We start from the raw sequence: 21,459 nt of genomic DNA, 5'->3' as shown, positions 1-21,459 counted from the left end.
CCCCTCCAGGCCCCTCTCTGCACACTGCCTGTGTATTATTTAGATTAGTGCAGCTTCTCTCTTCTCTCTTATCTTTTACAAGCTGGATAAATCCTCCTCTGAGCTGGCTGGGCTTTCACATACTGAGGAATTACATACAGGCAGAGCTGTCTGCACTCTGCAGGAAGAAACAGCCTGACACTTCAGTGGAAGATAGCTGCATGGGGAAAGAAACACACAAATGATCTCTTGAGATTCAAAAGGAAGGGTGTATACAGCCTGCTTGTGTATGAATGTATTTTCTATGTGTGGACATACTGTACATCAACCTACTTCCTGTTTTGGTGGCCATTTTGTTTGTTTATAAACAAACTTTTAAAAACTGTTTTTAACCACTTTTAATGCGGCGAGGAGCGGCGAAATTGTGACAGAGGGTAATAGGAGATGTCCCCTAACGCACTGGTATGTTTACTTTTGTGCGATTTTAACAATACAGATTCTCTTTAAGTAATCAGCAATTGTTCACATAAAGTCGATTGCATAATCGTTCAATGCAACATCGCTAGATGTATGGCTACCTTTAGGAAAATCATTGCCCAGAAAAAAAGCTACATGTCCGATCTGTTTTCTCAGATACTGATCAGTCATTGGTCTTGAATGTAGTTATTCTTACCCAGCATGATACCTAATAGATGGGTAAGTATTTGTGAAATGTCTTGGTTTCCACACTGGATGCACAGGAACAAGTGGACCAGTACCAGTTATTTTATCCTGTACATATTTTTTATACAGGACTATTACCCATACACAAATACGCCCTGAAACAAGTTCCTGGGGTTCTACTTTAATTCGTGATGGCAAGGTATTTCTTGCCCTTGTGGTGTTCCATGAGTCCATTGTACTGGCTCCTAGCCCAGCCACCTCAAAGAAACTCTTTCTCCCCATGCCTTCATAAGCTAAGGTGTCAAAGAAGAGATGACAACTGATAAGCATCTACATTCTGATTGGTTACTGCCTGAGAGCTTGGTGCAGAAATACCGTCAGTCTTGGAACACATCTGATATCACCCTGTGACGCGTCTGTCTCTCGCTGTCTCTGACTATGCCACACATGGGTTGCCACTAACAGTTGCTGATACTTCCTCTGCATCTTTTTCTTTGGAACTGCAATTCATTCTGAGTAACAGAGAGCTTACTCTTTGCTGTCACCCCACTGATAGGAAACAGAGGGGGCGTGGGGCCTTCTAGGTACGTGACAGGATTGTAGACTCTGTGGTTTAGAGATAGGAACTTTCAAGCGCAGCTCTATCCCACCACATAACTTCACTATCTCCTGCTTGCACATGACTCATTGTTAAAATTGCTTTTCTACCCTGAGGAGCCACAAGCTTCACCTAGATCTGACCAGTCTAGTTTCCTCCTTATTTTGCTGTCACTTCTGTTCGTAGCAGCACTGTCACTGGAAGTATCTCAGGAATTCCTCATCCTTTGTCAGTCGTCAGCATTTGAGGCTCTGTCCAGTCCGGAGAAGACGTGCCTTCGAATGGGTCCACAGGCGTGCGGTGGTAAAGCTGAGAACCTTGTTCCAAAGGCGAACACGTCGATGACCCAGCCAGAAGGGTCGTTCCTCAAAATCTCCATACCTGGGGTTTAGACACTATCCTTGAGTTGAATCCACCTGGAGATTATGGGTTAGGGAACATGGTGGTGACTCAGTTGGAGCTGGAGTTTTGCTATCATGGAGGTAAACTGAGAGGGTTCAAGTGTAAGCTTTCAAGGTCACCCCACGGCTTTATCCAAGAGTCATGTTTCTCCATTGCTCTCCAAGTGCTCCTGCCTTTCCTGATGGCCGGGTGCGCGATGGTGGCAGCGGGTCTGCTAATGGACATCTACCAAGTACGTAAGCCATACAGAATTGTAGCCGTTAAAATAGTCTATTGTGTCCTACAGGGCCTACATTACAGATGCAGGGGCAAAGAAAAAAATGTCGTAGAAGTGAAGTAGAGACCATCAAGGATTTCGATTAGTTTCTATGGGAACTTTGAATAGTTTCTTTGTGCATCTTTGTAAATTGACCGTAGTGTCTAATTGTATCTGCAGCTACCATGCGCAAATTATACTGCTTGACATCATGTGACATTAAAAACATAAAACACAAGATTGATTTCTATAGAGAGTGACTATATATACATATATAAAAAATACCGGTAACTTTTATTGTTTACATTAAAAAAATCCATATTCAATATTGACTACATGAGGTAGGTTTGTATCTCACGATCAAAAAATTTGACCACTAAGTCCAAATCACATTTGATCAATCCTGTTCCTCATTAAGATTGCTTTTCTGCTAATAGAACCCCCCACCACAAATCCAACATGTTTCAACTCCCTAAAATGGAGCCGTCAGGGTAAAAGTGCTACGTGCTAGGTGCATTGAAAGAATAACATTGCAATCACAACATATAGAAAACAAAAAATGAGAGCTGTGCTCTCAAGCTCAGTCAGTCATCGCTCACTCATTTTTTGTTTTCTATATGTTGTGATTGCAATATTATTCTTTCAATGCACCTAGCACGTAGCACTTTAACCCTGCCGACGGCTCCATTTTAGCATCGATAAACGTCATTCGCACGATCGCGCGCCTGTATCCACATCACAAGATTGCGGAAACAGACATTGGATAAAATCGCTTAGTGGGCCTTACGGTTTTTGGTGCAGATCTCTCCCTTTTTTGCAGTGTGACAAATAAAGTACTTGCATTAAAGTCAAGGGCATTAAAGTTAGCACGGTAATCTGCGTATTCACTGTGGTGCATTGCAGTGCGCTATGACAGCCGCTTTGTAACATGGCACTGCAATGCACCACGTATGCACTGTTCACAGTGCGGTGGGTGCATTGTGGTACAACCAAGTGCCGTATTGTGTTGTACTGCATGCATGCATTCCCGCAAAACGTGCTCTTTAACGGTCCCAGCGAAGCATACCTTTAATTGACTGTATGCTTCACTGTATGTGATGCAACGCGTGGGTAGCGTGCGAGGCCGAGTTCCCGATCTGTTGCATCGCGTTCCTGCTGTCACGGAGCGCAACGGTCACTGTGAACATAGCCGAAAACCTGACATTATAGCATAATTCTGATTCCAGCATCAAACCATTTGTGTACTTGTTTTTGGAGTGATTTTTGTCACAGTTCAAGCATCCTTTGCAATAATTGTGGGGTAAGTAGATGGTCACAGAGTCAATTTAAAGTGTACCTGCGGCGATATGTGACATGAGATAAACATGTGTATGTACAGTACAAAACATTAATAACCTTACTAGGCTGTTTTATTTTGCTGCCTGAAAAAGTTAATTTCTAGACACGGACGTGACCGCTTCTGTCTTTTTCTGTCTTTTTCTCTGGGACACTTAGGCTGCCACTGAGTAGAGACAGTGCTTTTATCCGCTCTGCTTGTGTATACTTGGACATAGTAAAAATAAACAGTATTTCTATTTGTCTCATGCTGGTCATACTCGTATCGACCTCTGATTGAATCTCGGCTAATTTGAGCACTTTGAATCTGTTGCCTCTGCACATCTTATCCAGTCACTTTTGTTTGATTTTGGGCAGTTTATCGATTGAAAGTCTGATTGAACGTAATGGGAAACCTCTGTGCAATGGTGGTGGGGACAGGAGCGGTGGGGGATTGATGACCAATTTGGTTACACTGCATAAGTTCAATTGATGCTCAATAGATTTCTGCTGAAATCTATCAAAACTGAGTTTGCCATTTAGAATAGGTATCATAGCCGGCCTTTGATATGAGCGACCGGAGCGGTCGCTCAGGGCGCCAGCTTCCAAGGGGGCGCCTATAGCTGGTTGCCTATACTGAAGGCACCTACACCTGACTTCCTATACTGGGGACACCTATAGCTGGCTAGCTATACTGATGGAGGGCACCTACTCCTGGCTACCTATACTTGAGGCACCTACGCCTGGCTACCTATGGGGGGGGGATGGAGACCTTCAACTGACTTCCTATACTGGGGGCACCTATGCTTGGCAACCTATATTGAGGGCTCCTATACATGAGATCCTATACTGGGGGCACCTATACCTGGCTACCTATCTATACTGAGTCTGAGGGCATTTGGGGGGGGGGGGGGCGCACTGCAGCTATAATGCGTGGTGCAAATTGTCAGTGCTGTGCTATCATTCTAAATGGGGGAGGAGGCGGCTAACTGTCCCACTGATTGTTTTTATTAATATTCCTGAAAGGTTCATTTTTAGGTGTATTCATGATAATGCACTTTTACTAACCATTTGTGGTTATTAATAGTATTTTTCTATTATACATACGTGATGTGTCACGGAGATCTGAGCATTTGGCATGATGTGTCACGACATCAAACAGGTTGGGAACCACTGTCCTAGGAGATATCTCAGGAGAAAAGGGGAATTGCATATGGGTCTGTGTGTGTATACGTGCGTGTATATGCATGTGGGAAAAGGATGAAGGGGGGGGGGGGAGCACAAAAATCAGGTTTCGCTCAGGGCGCGGTGAAACCCCTGATAGGTATCAATTACCATCTGATCAAATCCCAATCAGATATGGATGGATTGGCTGAGTGTTTCCGGCTGTAATCGACCCGTGTGTAGCCAGCTTACCTTACAGCTATCTCAAAACTGTGTCTGTCAGAAAGCGGAGAGGTCAGAGTAAGCCAATATTTTAATAGGGCCATTTGGTGTAGTTCGGCTGCACTTTTTGGACAGTGGTCACATTGCAATCATCTGTGCTGCACCAGAAGAAAATACAATGTGAAGCACAAAGCGTGAAACTTTACTGCCAAATTTTCCTAGGACACAGAAGCTTGGGATGTAAAATCAAGGTCTTGCCTATAAATGAGTAAATTACCGAATGAAGAGTCTGAGATTGAATTGTGTAAGGTGGTCATACATCTAGCGATGATGGGCAGATTCGACCATACAGCTGCCCATACACTGCAGGCCACACCCGGCTCTGTCCCCTCTAATGTTAAAAGGCAATCTATGATCTTTTTAACCACTTGAGGACCGCAGTGTTAACCCCCCCTAGTGACCAGGCCATTTTCAGTTAAATAGGCCACTGCAGCTTTAAGGCCAAGCCGCAGGGCCATACAACTCAGCACACAAGTGATTCCCCCCTTTCTCCCCACCAACAGAGCTCTCTGTTGGTGGGATCTGATCGCCCCCCCGCAGTGTTTTTGTTTTGTTTTTGTTTTTTTATAAATATATATTTATGTGATTTTTTTAAATTAAATTCTGCTTTTTTTTTTTTTTTTTTTTTTTATTAACGTTATTACCCTCCCTCCCTCTCGCCCCCTGCCAGCCAATCAGCGCGATCGGTTGTGATAGGCTTCAGCCAATCACAGTGGATTGCTTCCCTGTGTCCCAGGGGGACAACCGTGTCACACGGCTGTCCCCAGTACAGCGCTGCTGCGGATCGCAGCGCTGTACAAAGTAATTAGACGCTTGGAGACTGAAGGCGGGGCGGTGCTCCGCCCCCCAAGCAGGAGATGCGCGCGCAGCCTGCACGCGATCTCCTACTAGCCCCATAGACAGACGTTCACGCGGTCCTGAGGCTGCCGTACTGCTCACGCCATTTGGTGTGGAGCAGTCGGCAAGTAGTTAATATCCTTGCAAGACACACATTTACATGCCTGAAGAAGCAGGAACCTAGTCCCGAGAAATGCGTTGCTAGCTATGAGAGTTTTATTTATTTGGACCAATAAAATTAGTCTTAAAGTGAAGCGAGCAGCATTTTTACCCCGGGCAGCATCTCAATAGCACATTAAAAATGCATGCTGACAACATGGCTCATTACTAAAATTCCAGCAGCAATGAGCAAACAAATGCTTCCATTAGCGTGAAGGGGGTTGGCAGAATACCACAATAGGTTTTAAACACTTTAGAAAACTTCATTACCTTCACACCTTCCCCTGGATAAATAAAGGCAGAGGGAAAGGGGAAATGGCAGCTCCTACAGCTATTAGAAACCAGTACAAACTACAGAAAAAAAGCTACCTTCACCTCTTCTATTTTCAAATGTAAATGAAACTCATACTTAGTTTACCTTCCCCCCCCCCCCCCCCCCCCCTTTATTTTTAAATGTAAATGATGCTCATATTTGTTCTGGGTCTATAGCTGAAAATATTAGGCTAGTTTAACCCTGGGACATTGCATTGCTTTCGTGTACTGTACACATAAAGCAACCAAAAACAACATTGGCAGCAGCATGCGACAAAGAAGCAGTGACCAATGTGCACCTTCACTAACATTGTGCACATCAATGTGTGCGATTCTAGCACTGCATGTTCTGCATTGCTGCAGTGGAATCCATTTCATTGCAGCACAACTGATGAGGTGTGAACTGTTTATAGACTTTGAAATGCACCATGTTAGAATGCGCAAAAAACAGTATGAGCAGGTGTGGCCATACACACATAGACTGTGGCAAAACGATTGTTACCTCTCTGATCTGATCTGAAAGGGTTCTATTCCTAGTTCTTACCATACACAGCGCATTCATTTTAATGCTGAAATCTATTAAAAACCGATAAAAATACAGTGATGTAGTGCTCGATGCTATGACCTCCCTCCAGTCCTCCCCAATCAAGATTTTCTGCCTGGTACAATCGAAAATTATGATTAACGTGACATGTGATGCAATAGGTTTCCAGCAGATTTGATGAGTGGTCAAAATCAATGTATGTATGACCAGCTTTACAATGCAACGCAGCGTGTTGGTGTGTAAGTACCGTTTGAGACACAGGATCAGAAACGTGTCCAAGCGATTGGCTTAGCTTAAAATTAAATACATATGGCAACCTTCATATTCCTCTCACTTCAGGGCTACTTTGAGCATTGTACACATCCTACATTTCTGTCGTCTTTAACATTCGTTAAATTCTCGAGTTTATTGCACAAAAGTAGGGCCAGACAGCGCATTTCTCTGGCATTTTTCGCTTCATCAGGTCAATAAGACCACAAAAAGCTGGCCAACATAGATCACACTCGAGCGCCTCAGTGTTTGCTGATCTGGCTGCTCTTTGTTCCATGGGAACGGCTCTGGAAACTGGTAAAGGGGCTCCTGTCTGAGTAAAGCTGGCCACTAACGGTCCAATTTCTAGCGAAAAATCGTTTGAGCGATCAGAAATTCTGATCGGATTGGTTGTAAATAATCTCCATTGGTGGACACAATCGATTATGAACGAGTGGAAAAAAATGTCGCCCGAATGAATTTTCGTCGAACGAAAATTTGGATTTTCTTGGTGGTCGTGATAGATAGGAAGCAATGATTGGTTAGTTGATGGTGTAGTGAACGATTTTTCGTCCGATCAGAATTTCTGATCGCTCGAACGATTTTTTACTAGAAATTGGACCGTTAGTGGCCAGCTTAATGCTGAGTATCTGCAGGTGCCTGGACATGGCTTCCAGAGAAATTCTGAGACGTTACTGGCCGCTGATCTGCAGAGTGGAAGGAAGCCGTGTAAGCTGCAGACATGAGTGGAGATCACATGTGACTTGTTCCTTGTTCTATTTATAGTGACGTCCTCTTGTGAGCAGAACTTTCGGGGGGGGGGGAGATTTCTCACACTTTCAGCAGGACAGTGTCTGAGGCTTCTCTAGAGCAAATCATGCCTTTACTTATTGTCAATGGGTTTCCAGAGACATTTCTAAAATGTTTACAACTCCAGTGCCTGCCACAGCAAACTGAACAGATGTGCCTCCACCTGCACAATGATCTTCTGCAGGGCCAGTGATACCATAGAGGCAAAGAGGGCAATCGCCCCAGGGCCCCCAGGTCTCCCTCTGACTTGTGCTCCCTGGAGCCCTTCCATCGATTTGTCAGAATAGCAACTCGCCTATCCTGGCGCACTGCTCCATCCATGCTCCATCTTCATCCCCACTTGTTACCTTTTCTCCTTGACCAGTCATTACACAATAACAAGCACAGAGTCGTGGAGAAGAGACAGCCAGCGGGGATGAAGACAGGGAGCATGGATGGAGCAGCCCACTGGGATAAGTAAGTTGCTATTCTGACAGAAACAGTGCAAGAGCCCTGGGTGACACAGCAAAGCTGAAGGGGAGGACTGGGGGGGGGGGGGGGGGGTACGGCAGCTGGCTCAGGTGCCCTGGGGGTGAATATGCTGGGGGAGGGGCGGGGGGGGGGGTGTCCAGGTTAATTTTGAACCAGGGCCCCATTGTGACTAGAAGCGGCTCGGATCTTCTGACATTTGCAGTAGATTTACATTAGAAATAAGTACGCCTGCAGTGATGTAGTCTGGGACCTGCTATCTCATGATGTAATGCAGAGGAGGAAAATGACAAGTCTAGTAGCTGAGCGTCTCTCTTAATGCTCCTGACTTGCACTTTATGGCTGTATGATAGGATTGATACATTCCTCTGTGTTTTGTGTCTTCCAGCATTGGGATGTCTTCAAGACCATCACAGAGATCTTCATCCTTGTTCCAGCTCTGGTTGGCCTCAAAGGAAACCTGGAGATGACATTGGCCTCCCGACTATCCACTGCTGTAAGGCCATCTTTCCACTCCTTTTCTCACTTTCTTCCTTCCTTATTTCTCTCCTCTTTTTCCTGTCTCTCCTCTCCTTTTTTATTTTCTCTCTCCTCTCCTTTTTTTTAGTCTCTTTCCTCTTCTCTCTCTCCAGTTCTTCTTGTTATCTGCATCCTCTGCCCTCCTCTCTTCTTTTACTTTCTTCTTCTTACTTCCTTTCCCTCTTTGACTTTTTCCCTTTCCTTCCTCTCCCCTTTTTATTTTCCTTTATTGATTTACTTGCCTCTCTTCCCTCTCCATACTTTTCCCCTCTTCTCTTCCCTATTCTCTTTTTTTCTCCTTACTACTTTTGCTATGCTTTCTCCTCCTCACTCCTATCATGCGTTCTCTCTTCCCCGCTCTTCTCCTATCTCCTCTCCTGTATTCTCTTTCCTCTCCTCTCTCTTCTAGTCTTCCTTCCCCCTCCTTTACCCATACTTGTTTATACATACATAGTTTATTCTCCATTCTCTCTGTAGGCAAACACTGGACAGATGGATGATCCTGGTGAAAGGTGGAAGATGGCTATCAGCAATTTGGCTTTAATTCAAGTTAGTCCTATTGAAACTATCGATTGTCACTGGCTTGTAAAGTATCTACATGTTGAATAACTCAGGCGTTGTATATGCTTCAAACTTCATGGTGACATTTTGTTCACCTGGGGTCATGTCTTACCGCCTTCTCTTTTCTGCAGCAGTCTCACATACACAAAAAGAGCAGTACAAAACTTTAAATAAGTAATAACCCAATTATGTCACTGTAAAACCTCGTACACCATATACCGACTCTGGCCAACTCGTCTTTGAGACTCTCAGATAGACCCTTTCTAAACTGATCTTTCAATGCGGGTTTATTCCACAGGGCATCATCGCTCCACCAGAAGAACTAAGTAACGTATTCCCGGTCTTGATCGTTGGCGGAGGGAAATCGCAGAGCTGTCTCTGCGGGGGCCGCAGGGTCAATGTAAAATTCAGACATAGCTTTGAAAAATGCAGTCACCGATTGTACTGCTAGATGGTTTTGATCTTGTAGGTGAAAGGCCCAGGCTAGAGGCTCAACTTGCAGAAATGAAATAATCATATCCACCTTTAAGTGTTCAGTAGCAAAAGTTCTGGGTAGCATTGAAAACTACAGGTGACAACCACTCTGAAAAGTCCTGAATTTTTGACGGTCCACAGAAAACCACTCTGGAGGGGGCACCCTAGGTTCAGGAGTGAGAGTCACCTGGGTAGAGCATTCCGGGGTAACCGACAAAGCTCGTAAACGGTCCTGTTCTTGCTGTTGTTGCTGACTCTGGATTGTAGAGCGGAGGTCGGCATCAACGCCATAGAGGCACTCGATGGGATCCTCTACCCCGGCAGGGTTTATGTTTGGCTTTTGCATACTGTCAGGGTTCTTGTGAACCGTTGGGTTCTGTTGATCCCATCACTGGTATCAAGGGTCGAGCAGCCCCAGAAGCTGGGGTCTAAGCAAGCATGGGTTTTCACCAGCAGACCCCGCAAGGGATGATGGGCCATCACCCCTAGTGTGTGGTGGACTACTTTACTGCCAGGTGCTTGCCAGGTCACGACCCCCAGGACTACCGCACCAGTGACGGAAATAACAGAGGGTACCTGACTATATAGGAGGGGTTTCGAACAAAGTAGACCAATTAGCTCTCGGGCCAGGAGAGGCTTGCTGGACAGGAAGGCGTAATCTATTGGGATTCCAGGAAGGGTACTGAAAGGAGAAGTTCCCAGGAGGGGAACGGACAGGCGGGATAATCCCGGGAAGGGAGCTGACTGAGGGAGGACCCAGGAGGGCAGCGGACAGGCAGGGGGAATCCCGGGTAAGGAGCTGACAGCAACAGCTCCCAGGAGGGGTACCGACTGATAGGGTGAGTCCTGGAGATTCTGACAGTCAACGGTTACCCTGGGTAAGGAGCTAATAGACTGAGAACCCAGGAGGGGAACAGACAGGCTGGAGGAATCCCTGGGATGCTGCGGGTTACTGGAGAGTTCCCCAGATGGAACTGGCAGGCTGAGGAAATCCCTGGAATGCTGCTGACTGACAGGAGGAGTTCCTGGAGGGAAACTGGCAGGCAGAGGGAATCCCCAGGATGCTGCAGGTGACTGGAGGAAGTTCCTGAAGGGGAACTGGCAGGCAGAAGGAATCCCCAGGATGCTGCGGGTGACTGGAGGAAGTTCCCGGGTAGGAACAGGCAGGCTGTGGAAAACCCCATGAGTGCAGCTACAGGAAAATGGTAGGCAGGGGACAGGAATGGACAATGGAGGCTGACTGGCAGGCTAGGACTGACAGGCAGGGATCCTGGGTAGAGGTAGGCTATTTGCAAAACATACAGGCAGGCTAGCAGGCAAAGGTTAGCACAAGGGAAAGCCAATAGGGAAAAGTAAAAGGGATAATCCAAAAGGGAATCCAGGAGAGGGAATGACTTGGAAAAGGGAGCCTCTGCGAGAAGGGAAGGGGGGAACGGCGGCGGAACACCGTGGCTGTGACCACGGATGCAACAGCATCCTAACAGTTAGATCCAGGCAGCAGGTGAACACAGCTCCACTCCACCACTTCTACTGCAGTGCTCGACCCAGGTTAGCAAGACCAAGGATACAATACAGAGGAAATGGTCCGCACTTATCAGGTTAAAGCAACCTTTATTGAGGACATATCCCAATTAAAACTCGACAGGCATCATGGCTGACATGTTTCGGACTCAACTGTCCTTAATCATAGCACACCATGCTATGATTAAGGACAGTTGAGTCCGAAACATGTCAGCCATGATGCCTGTCGAGTTTTAATTGGGATATGTCCTCAATAAAGGTTGCTTTAACCTGATAAGTGCGGACCATTTCCTCTGTATTGTATCCTAACAGTTAGAGTGCTAGGTTTAAATACCTTGCCTCTCAATCATGCAGAGTGCAGTACCACCCTCGGCCACCGTCGGTTCGGTGTCTTCCGCCATGCTGGGATCCCACGCTGGGATTCAGCGGCTGGAGTGAAACGAGCAATCGTTACACTCCGCCGCCATTACAGGAGTCGACACAGGCTGCGGAGGAAGGTGAGTAATGAGCTATCGTTACAGCGTGTGTAACCTTAACATTCACATTTTGGCTTAGTAAAGTGTTACGGAAATAATTGATTGAAAAAATGCAATACAACAGATAAAAAAACACAAACACAGAGCAATGCTCAGAGACCTTCAACCATTAGTCAATATATAATCTGCCAAAAAGTGAAGTATGAATCTCACTAATGTTTGCTAAGCAAAGCAGTTTTACCAGTACTTGCGCCAGTCCTGTACCGCACGTTGCACAAATAGCTCAACCTATCTTTCTTAGGTAATGTGGGTCGCACCATTAGCACAACGAGATTTACCGAACTGGCCTAAGTACTGGGAAAATTGTTGTGCGCTCCCCGTGCACAGTCATTTTAACATAATTCCGTCAATATGCCCCATTGATTTCAAAAGGAGCCATAGTTTTCTGTCATGCTACCCCTACCCTTTGGAATACCCTACCACACCCAGTAAAGACAGCCTCATCCCTGGAGTCATGCTTATGCGCTTTGAGTCCTACAAGAGAAAATCGCTTTACAAGAGTTATTTGTTGATGTTGATCTATTTTACTCTTTGCCATACATATGTATATAAACATTCTTCTTGCTGTCCCCACAGGTTCAGGCCACGGTGGTTGGTCTCCTGGCTGCCATAGCTGCTGTCCTCTTAGGTGCTCTCTCGAAAGGTTATATAGAGCTGGACCAAGCGGCAGTCCTTTGTGCCAGCAGCGTTACAACGGCCTTCGTCGCTGCTCTATCCTTGGGTAACTTGCACAATCTATGGCTATGTCTCTAAAATGTCTTTGAAGAGAACCAATTGTGATAAACACAAGATATGACATCCTGGTCTCTCTTTGTCCATTAGGTCTTGTGATGATCGGTGTCATTGTGGCCTCCAGGAAATTCGGAATAAACCCAGACAATGTGGCCACGCCCATTGCTGCCAGCCTGGGGGATCTGATCACGCTATCGCTCCTGGCTGGGGTCAGCACCACATTGTTTAAATACATAGGTGAGCATTCTTGGCACTTGGTTAGCTGGAACACTCAAAGGCCGAACTGAGTAATATTTTAACAAATAGCAGCATTTTAGAGTGAAGTTTATCTCTGTGTACATGTGACTTGTTTCCCCTTTTCCGTACATCTCTTGACTTGGTGGCCAATCGACCATCTGATTTGATATTTATTATCGAATCGGATGAAAATTGCTGCATACCCGATCAATGATGCGACCAATTTCAGGCTGAAATTAGTTGCATACAGTATATCCATTGGACATGCTGCAAGATGTCGGGCCTTCGTGGTCGATCGTGTGTGCGGTGGTAACGGGATGAGCGAGGAATGCTACAAAACCCCCAGCACTGTTCCCCCTAGTGTATAAATGTGCCTCCTGTCTGAGCACTTATACATTACCTGTATTGTGTAGTCCACCATGCAGTGCCCATCAATCTTCGAAATCCCGCTGGTCTATTAGCGCTATAAACGCTGCTGGTGTAAGGAATGTGGCACGTGTATGATGTCACACAGGCGCCATGTGCTAAATGCCGTCAGCGTGTTACGGAGCAGCGGGATTCGGATGGGCACCTCACAGTGGGCAACATAGGACAGGTAATGACGTATAAATGCACACATGGGGGGTACATTTATACACTAGGGAGGCCTGGACACGGTGAACTCGGCCGATTCCCGGGACACTTCATGTTGAACTCGATCAGGAATCTGCCTGCGGTGTATAGGCAGCCAACAGATTTCTCTCTAATCAGATTTGATCAGAGAGAGAACTCTCTCTTGGCAAGCTGTCATGCTGATCTGTTGGCTTAAAGTGACCCAGAGATGAGTCATGTGGCCGTTTTTTACTTACCCGGGGCTACCTCCAGCTCCGGAAGCATGGATGCGTCCCTCGCCGTCATCACGCGTGCCTCCCGCAGTCCGCCCGGAATCCTCTGTTCAGCCGCAATCAAACCCCGGTAGACGGCTCAGTCTGAGTGACATCAGCCGGGGCCTTCTGCGCTTGTGCAGAAGGTCCGCGCATGCGCAGAAGGCCCCCTGCTGACATCACATAGCCGCTTACCGGAAAAGATTGCAGCTTAACGGAGGAGGGCTAAGGGACGCATCCATGCCTCTGGGGCTGGAGGAAGCCCCGGGTAAGTAAAAGAACAGCCACATGACTCATCAATAATTTCAGGGACAAGTGTGCAGCTACTGGAATCGGACCATTTGACTTATTCTGAATCAGTGGCCCCTATTTAATTACATTTTCTCCTGAGTTTTCTCCTAGGATCAATGTTTCAACTAATGTACACAATTGTTTTTTAGCAACTGGTAACTGCAACTGGTAACTGCAACTGGTAACTGCAACTGGTAACTGAAAAACATCTAGAGAGGTTATATCCACCTTGTTGGTTTTTTTTTACTTGCTGGGGGATTAAAAGAAAATGCCTCAATTAACTAAGCTTATCTCCTGTCTTTAACGTTTCTGAGCTGTTTCCAGAGTTATCACCATGGTGATGAGGCATGTAGTATTCAGGAAACATTTTACCTCAGGCAAACCTAAAGTTAACTCTTCCAGCTTTAAAGGAGCGTACACACGCCTGATTCATTCAAACAACGGGTCGTCAAGCCTGGCCGCCCTACAGTTTCCCCGTGTGTACAGATCCGCTGCGGTCAAAACCAGCCTGATCAGCCTGCCGACAGACTGTACACACGGGGAAACTGTCGGCAGAACGGCCCCCCGCGGGCGGGTCTGACGACCCGTCGTTTGACTGAATTAGGCGTGCGTACTTGCCTTAAAGGAGAACTGTAGTGAGAGATATATAGAGGCTGCCATATTGATTTCTTTTTAAGCAATACCAGTTGCTTGGCTATCCTGCTGATCCTCTGCCTCTAATACTTTTTTGCCCTAGACCCTGAACAAGCATGCAGCAGATCAGGTGTTTCTGACATTTTTGTCGGATCTGACAAGATTAGCTGCATGCTTGTTTCTGGTGTGATTCTGCAGGCAGATAGCTCAGCAAGGCTGCCAGGTAACTGGTATTGCTTAAAAGGAATTCAATATGGCAGCCTCCATATATCTCTCACTACAGTTCTCCTTTAAAGAGAATCTCGTTTTTTACCTGCTTTTCTCATATAATCCTTTTCAGCATGAATGCCCAACTTGAATCGCCGCATCCGCCTGGCAGATGGGTGATTTATTTCTGTTTAATAGCTCTGCAAAGCTCTGGGGCTTGCAGGGCTTCACTTCCTCAAAGAGGCAGAGCTTTAGGCTGTAGCTCTGCCTCCTCCGCAGTCAATCTCTGCAGATCGCCGCCTCTCCCCGCCCCTCTGTCTTCTTTCACTGAGAGGGGCGGGGAGGAGGCGGAGACCTGCTGAGATTGATTGCGGGCAGGCTGAGCTACAGCTCAAAGCCCAGCCTCTCCAGGGCAGCACAATCTGTGACCAGCAAAGTCGTAGAACTTTGCTGGTCTATTACACAGCAATAAATCACCCATCTGCCGCAGGGATGCGGCGATGGCATTCATGCTGAAAAGGATTATTTGAGAAAAGCAGTTAAAAAACGAGACTTCAGAGTCTCTTTAAGTTAAGGAGAGATCTCTAAAGGTGTGTACACACGCACTACAAAAGGCAACAACGGGTCCGCCGGGCCCTCCCACTGGGCGGACGTTCAGCCAACAGTAGTGCGCGTGTACGTGCTGTCGGCAGACTGATAAGGCTGTTTCGCGCGTACACACGTGCTACTGTTGGGTAAAAGACCGCCCAGAGGGTGGATCTGGCAGACCCTCAGTAGTCTTCCGCAGTGCGTGTGTACGCACCTTAAAGTTAACCTTTCAATCCTTAAAATAACTACAGCATTCTAAAGTTAAAGACAGGCTGTTCATTAACTGCACGCGTTTCCAGACGCGTTTTGGGAATGTGTGCAGGAGGCCGACACGCATGACATCAGACAGTGCATAGAGTGCACTGTCTGATGTTCACACTACATGCGTTCCTGTCCAGTGTGGTCCGGGAACGCATTTTTTACAGAAACGCATGGCTGACCCATTCACTTCAGTGAATGGGATCAGCCACGCAACGCATAAAAACGCGGATGGCGTGCGTTCGTATGTGTTGCATTCCAAATGCACGGCCGTCCGCGTTTGTAATGTGAACAGGGCCTTAAAGACTGATTTGATAAGATAACTCTCTCACTGTGAAAACTTATCTCTACACCTTAATAAGGCAAGCTTCTTTAGTTAATTAACACTGAACATACCGATCGATGTGTGGTGATAAGTTTTCTCTTGCATTATTACCACCAGCATGATCTTAGTGAATTGAGGACAATTCTGTTGTCAAGGTGTGAAAACATCTCCTGTGACAAAACGCAGGAGAAAAGTTTAAATGATTATGGGCTATCTCAAAAAAGTATGAGAGACAGCATAGGCTCAATATCCAAACAGGTTTGCATTTTTACATTAATTGCAGTGATAGTAGCTTCCTTCCATGTTAACATGAAAATTTCAGGGCTATCCATTTAGGATTGTGGCACTGGGCTATGGATGCAGCTGAAGTTGGTGCTGGGGGGGAGGTTAGGTATCGGCTGTAATTGTTCATTTCAGCAACCAGAGATTAGGTAGGGTGCCAGAGATAGGCTAATGAATACAGTCACAAAACCATCTTGCAGGAGGATAAAGTCACATGAACATCTTGTAGGAGGACACTGTACAGTACACCACTGCCTATTATCTATCTTTCCCATAATCCTCTTGTCTTTTTTCTCTTGTAGATGTCCAGTACCTCTCTCCATTAATCTGTGCAGTGTTCATCATCCTTATCCCTCTGTGGGTGGCAGTGGCGAAGCAAAGTCAGTCCATTGCGGAGGTGCTGAAGTCTGGCTGGCAGCCGGTTATTGTGGCCATGTCCATTAGCAGGTAAATACCGATTGATAGAGTAATGGGAGAAATATGTATTGCCAGCAGCAGCCAGTCACTGCGCGGTCACCAGTTGAGTTTGGTTGCCTAAGTTACCTTCTTCATATGTTTCTTGGCACCACCAACAGTCCTAATTCCTGGTGTCCCAGTACTAAGTGTCTCCACCGCTCCTTTTCCATGCGCCATACCCAGTAGTGGGAAGGGACGACTGTTGTAATGTCCACAGTAGGTGTGTTTTGGGAAGTTAGTCATATAGGTCAGTCCTTTCACCAGTAGGGACAGCCAATGAGAGCAGCTTAGGGAGGGAGGAAGGAACGGCCACAATTTTCAAATTAGGCCTGAATCTTATGCTGGGAATATACCATAAGTTTTTTTTAGCAGATGTCTGATCTTGTTTTCGATCGTTTTTCTGATCTATCTTGCATAGAATGGAAATTGATAAGAAAAGATAAGAAAATCGATCAGAAGATCGATCGGACAGTAAATCGACTTAAAAATCTCATCGTGTATTCTAGGCATTACTCTATAAACAGCTGGACAAAGGTTTGCTCTAACCTAACCAATGATGTGCCTTATATAAGATAAATTGGTACGGGATATCAACTTCAATATCTCTCTTTCCGTCTCACCTTACAATTATTACAACATATTACAAAAAAGGTTTAAGGGAGCCAGATCCTATTCCTAATATTTGTCAATTTATTGCATATATCCAGTATCGAAAACTATGATACTGGATATATGCAATAAATTGACAAATATTAGGAATAGGATCTGGCTCCCTTAAACCTTTTTTGTAAGATGTGCCTTATATGCTAGGTACTCACCATGCAATTTTCTGTTATGCTGGGAATACACGGTTCGGTTTTGAGCCAGATAGATGGCTCGATAGATAATTTCCAACATGTCCAACCTCCCACTCGATTGTTTCGCCGCTCAATTTGTGATAGAAGTGAATGGAAAAAGATAATAAAAAAACGAGTAGAATATACGAGAATCGACTGCAGAATCAAGCGGCGAAACGATCAAATGGGAGAATCGAGCGGCAGAAACGAACAGTGTATGCCCAGCATTGGATTTACCTGTTGGAAATTATCTATCTAACCACCTATCTGCCTAGCAATTAAGCATTGTTCTACTCAGCAGGAGAATACCAGAAGACAATGCACCAGAGATAATGACCAGTCTCTACAGAAGATACTCTAATGCTGGGCATACACGGCTCGAGAATGCGCTGGTATCGAGCCAGCGGCTCGATGCCGGCGCATCACCGTGCGTGCTCCCGGATCGATTCCCGCTCGTCCCCGCGGGGGCGCTGCTAAACGTTTCCTTTGCTCTCATTGTTCTCCCCGCCGGTATCGAGCGCAGAAACGATCCGGCGGGGTATTGGACAGGTTGAATATTATCAATTGAGCCATCAGCGGCTCGATTGATAATATAAAACGAGCCGTGTATGCCCAGCATAAAGGGGCCCATACACCAAACGATTTTACCGCCGATATACGGCGCTGTGATCGAATCTGCTGTGAAATCGTTGCGCAAACGCTGAGCAAACGATCAATTTCCATCCGAAATCGATCGTTCCCGTCGATCCGTCCATGCAGAAGATTTCGCTTGATCGCCGGCGAGTCGGGAGTGCGTCGATAGCCGCGTTCGAATATCCGACGACCGATGCTAGTGGCAATGCATTACCTGCTCCGCCGGCACGTGTCCTCGCTGCTCCTTCTCCGCTGGGTTCCGGCAGGCTTTACTTCTTCCTGTCCCGACAGGAAGTTTAAACAGTAGAGCGCCCTCTGCTGTTTAAACTTCCCCGAACAGGAAGTGAAGCTGAAGCCCTGGAGCCGAGCGCGGAGAAGAAGACAGTGGAGACTGGGGGACTCGCGCCGGCCGGATCAGGTAATGTATGCAGGGGGGGGGGGGGGGGGTCAGCAGCTTCACAGATGGTGAATCGATTTCATGCTGAAATCGATTCACAATGTGTTTGCAGTAAAGGCAGCCATACGATCCCTCTCTGATTAGATTCAGAGAGGGATCTATCTGTTGGTCGATCTGATGGCAAATCGACCAGTGTATGGCCACCTTAACAGAATATTGTATGGTGTGTACTAGGCAACAGAGTCACAAATGACTGCCATGCACTAGGGCTGTGTGTCGAACTTTTGTCCCCACATCTCTCCTTATAGCCGGCATGGCTGATGCCAAACCCTGTAGATCAGATGCACCTTTAGCTCACATCCATTTATAATGACATACTGTATCTTTGTTGATGTTACTAGGTATTCCATGAATATAGATTCTATATAAAGAATCATTACTAAATAGAGTCTTGGTATACAGATGGTTTGGGCCTATATGTTGTGGGTGGAGTCACATATAGGGGATGATCTCTTATATTCTATGTTTATTTCTTGGTCTTTTACAGTATTGGGGGTCTAATTCTGGACAAAACCGTCACGGATCCCAAGTTTGAGGGAATGGCAGTATTCACTCCAGTAATAAATGGTAGGTAGCCTTTGTCTTGTGTTACGTGTGACCTGATTACAATGTGGGAACATTTAGAGGAAATGTTTCTTTTGTAAATATGCATGTAAGATTAATTACGGTATATTAATATATACAGGGCCTGTTTATAACTGAGGGAATCAGCTGATCACCAGAAGTATGCCAACTTGTGTGCAGCACTTTTCTGCTGATTGTGTTCTACATGTTTAAAGGAACCCTAAGCAGTACGCTAAATAGGAAATCTGGACTTACCTGGGGCAGCCTCCAGCACCCCCCCCCCCCCCCCCCTAGCCTGCGCGATCTCTTGGCGGCTCAGGTAATCTAGCGAGTTCAGCTGAAGTCACGTGTGCGTGCCCCCGGCTCGTCATCATGCTGGTCGCCGTAAGAGTCCTGTGCATGCGAGGTTCAGTCTTTAGAGAACTGCGTATGCGCATCTATAAACACACCCACTAACAACGGGATAGGCTAAACGGATGGTTTATATGCACAGAGGCACATACTGCTTGCTTGGTCATTGAAAACAGCTGTTATTTCCCTCAATGCAACAAGGTTCACAGACAGGCAATGACATAACACTGTGGGAGGGGTTTCACCACAATATCAGCCCCATGGTTATGGGTGGAAGCGTTCCACTTAAAGGAATCCCGCACAATACAAACGGCATGCAGTTAGTGGCATAGGGTGGGCTGTTCATGACACAACATTTTGGCACAAGTTAAGGTGGCCATCGTCTCTCAGCTTGGTAGACAACCGACCATCTGATTCGATAATTATAATCGAATCGGATGAAAATAAAGCCGATATTGGTCTCATGTATCGATCGGACATGCTGCAAGATGTCAGGCCAACATGTTTAACCGTGTGCGCGAAGGTAACAGCGTGCGATAGTTCCAAACACGACAGAAACCCCTGCTGCTGTTCCCCCTAGTGTACATGTACCCTCCGGTGCCCATGCATTAATACTTTGCTGTCGCCATCCGCCACTGGACATCCGCTGACACATTGCACATAGAGCATGTGTGACCTCATCCATGCAGAACGCTGCCAACCACGTGGGGCATGAATGCGGAATAGGAGTCCAGACAAAGCGGCAACGCCAAACAGGTAAAGTATTATTACTGTGCATGGAAGTTACATGTACACTAGGGGGGGCAGTGCCGGGGGCAATGAGGTGGCGTCACAAGGTCGATTGCCAAAAGATTTCTGATGCTGAAATCGGAAGGGAATCGGCCTGCGTTCATGATGGCCAACAAATCTCGCTCTGATCAGATTTTATCAAAGAGAGATCTGTCTCTTGGTCGATTGGCTGCCAAAATCCCTAGATGTATGTATGGCCACCTTTAGCTGATATTCAAAAGAAGTTGTATAGTTTTTTATATGCCTGTGTGACTTTGTTTATCGTGTCCTCTATCCTGCAGGTGTGGCCGGGAACCTGGTTGCTATACAGGCCAGCCGAATCTCCACCTTCCTTCATTTCTGGAGCATGCCAGGGGTTTTACCATACAAGATGAGGCAACACTGGCCCAACCCATTCACCACCTTCTTCTCCTCCGGTAAGGGGAGAGGGAAATTCATGGTATCTGCCATTAATAGGCATCAGGAAAGATGTGACTTCAAGAAGGAGTTCATCTTAAGAGGGTGGTTAGGATTAGGTATTCGAATGCAATCATGTTACGGGGGTGAGGTTAGGGGTCAGGAATAGGTTAACATTAAGGGGGAGGTTGGGGTTAGGAATAGGTTAACATTAAGGGGGAGGCTGGGGTTAGGGGTCAGGAATAGCTTAACATTAAGGGGGAGGTTAGGGATCAGGAATAGGTTAACATTAAGGGGGAGGTTGGGGTTAGGGGCCAATAATAGGTTAACATTAAGGGGGAGGTTGGGGTTAGGGATCAGGAAGGCTTTAATATTAAAGGGGGGGGGGGGGTCAGAAAGAAGTTAATGTTAAGGAGGTGGTTAGGTTTAGGCATTAGGAAGACTTTAACATTAAAGTCAAAGCGGTGCTCAGTGAGTAATTTGGACAGGGGCAATTGCCATGCAAATTCTCTCATGTAAGACGCAAGCCTGTGGTGAAAACTTAGCCTCACTGTTTGTAGAATATTTTGTGCTGATTGTCCATCTTACTCTCCTCTGCAGGGGTCAATTCTAAATCCGCTCGGGTATTGTTCCTATTGGTGATCCCAGGTCACCTGCTGTTCCTGTACACCATCCACCTGTTGCAAGGAGGCCACACCTCATTATCCATACTGTTCATTACCTTCTACTTGACTGCTGCCCAGTTACAGGTAATGCTGAGTAATATGGTGATGTTTACTGCCACTTGCTGGCAGATCATAATATGACAGCATGTTCACATACTGTAGAAAATAATACTTTTGGAATAATGCAAAAACTGGTATTTTGGAAGGTGTTTGTCTTCTGATGACCATGGTGGGCAGGGGCAAATCCG

General features: G+C 46.3%; 1 protein-coding gene across 2 annotated transcripts in view; it reads left to right on the top strand.

Moving 5' to 3' along the window:
• Positions 1-21,459, top strand: part of SLC41A3 (solute carrier family 41 member 3) — a 73,633-nt gene that overhangs the window by 42,627 nt on the left and 9,547 nt on the right. For both annotated transcript variants that reach the window (XM_068253080.1, XM_068253081.1), the window contains exons 3-10: positions 8,426-8,533; positions 9,034-9,105; positions 12,225-12,369; positions 12,471-12,617; positions 16,367-16,511; positions 18,934-19,013; positions 20,432-20,566; positions 21,147-21,295. In XM_068253080.1, coding sequence (XP_068109181.1) covers positions 8,426-8,533; positions 9,034-9,105; positions 12,225-12,369; positions 12,471-12,617; positions 16,367-16,511; positions 18,934-19,013; positions 20,432-20,566; positions 21,147-21,295 — 981 coding nt within the window. The remainder of the gene's footprint in view (positions 1-8,425; positions 8,534-9,033; positions 9,106-12,224; positions 12,370-12,470; positions 12,618-16,366; positions 16,512-18,933; positions 19,014-20,431; positions 20,567-21,146; positions 21,296-21,459) is intronic.

Source organism: Hyperolius riggenbachi, chromosome 9, assembly GCF_040937935.1.
Source record: "Hyperolius riggenbachi isolate aHypRig1 chromosome 9, aHypRig1.pri, whole genome shotgun sequence".
NCBI classification, from domain to species: Eukaryota; Metazoa; Chordata; class Amphibia; order Anura; family Hyperoliidae; genus Hyperolius; species Hyperolius riggenbachi.
This window is presented reverse-complemented; position numbering and strand designations above follow the sequence as displayed.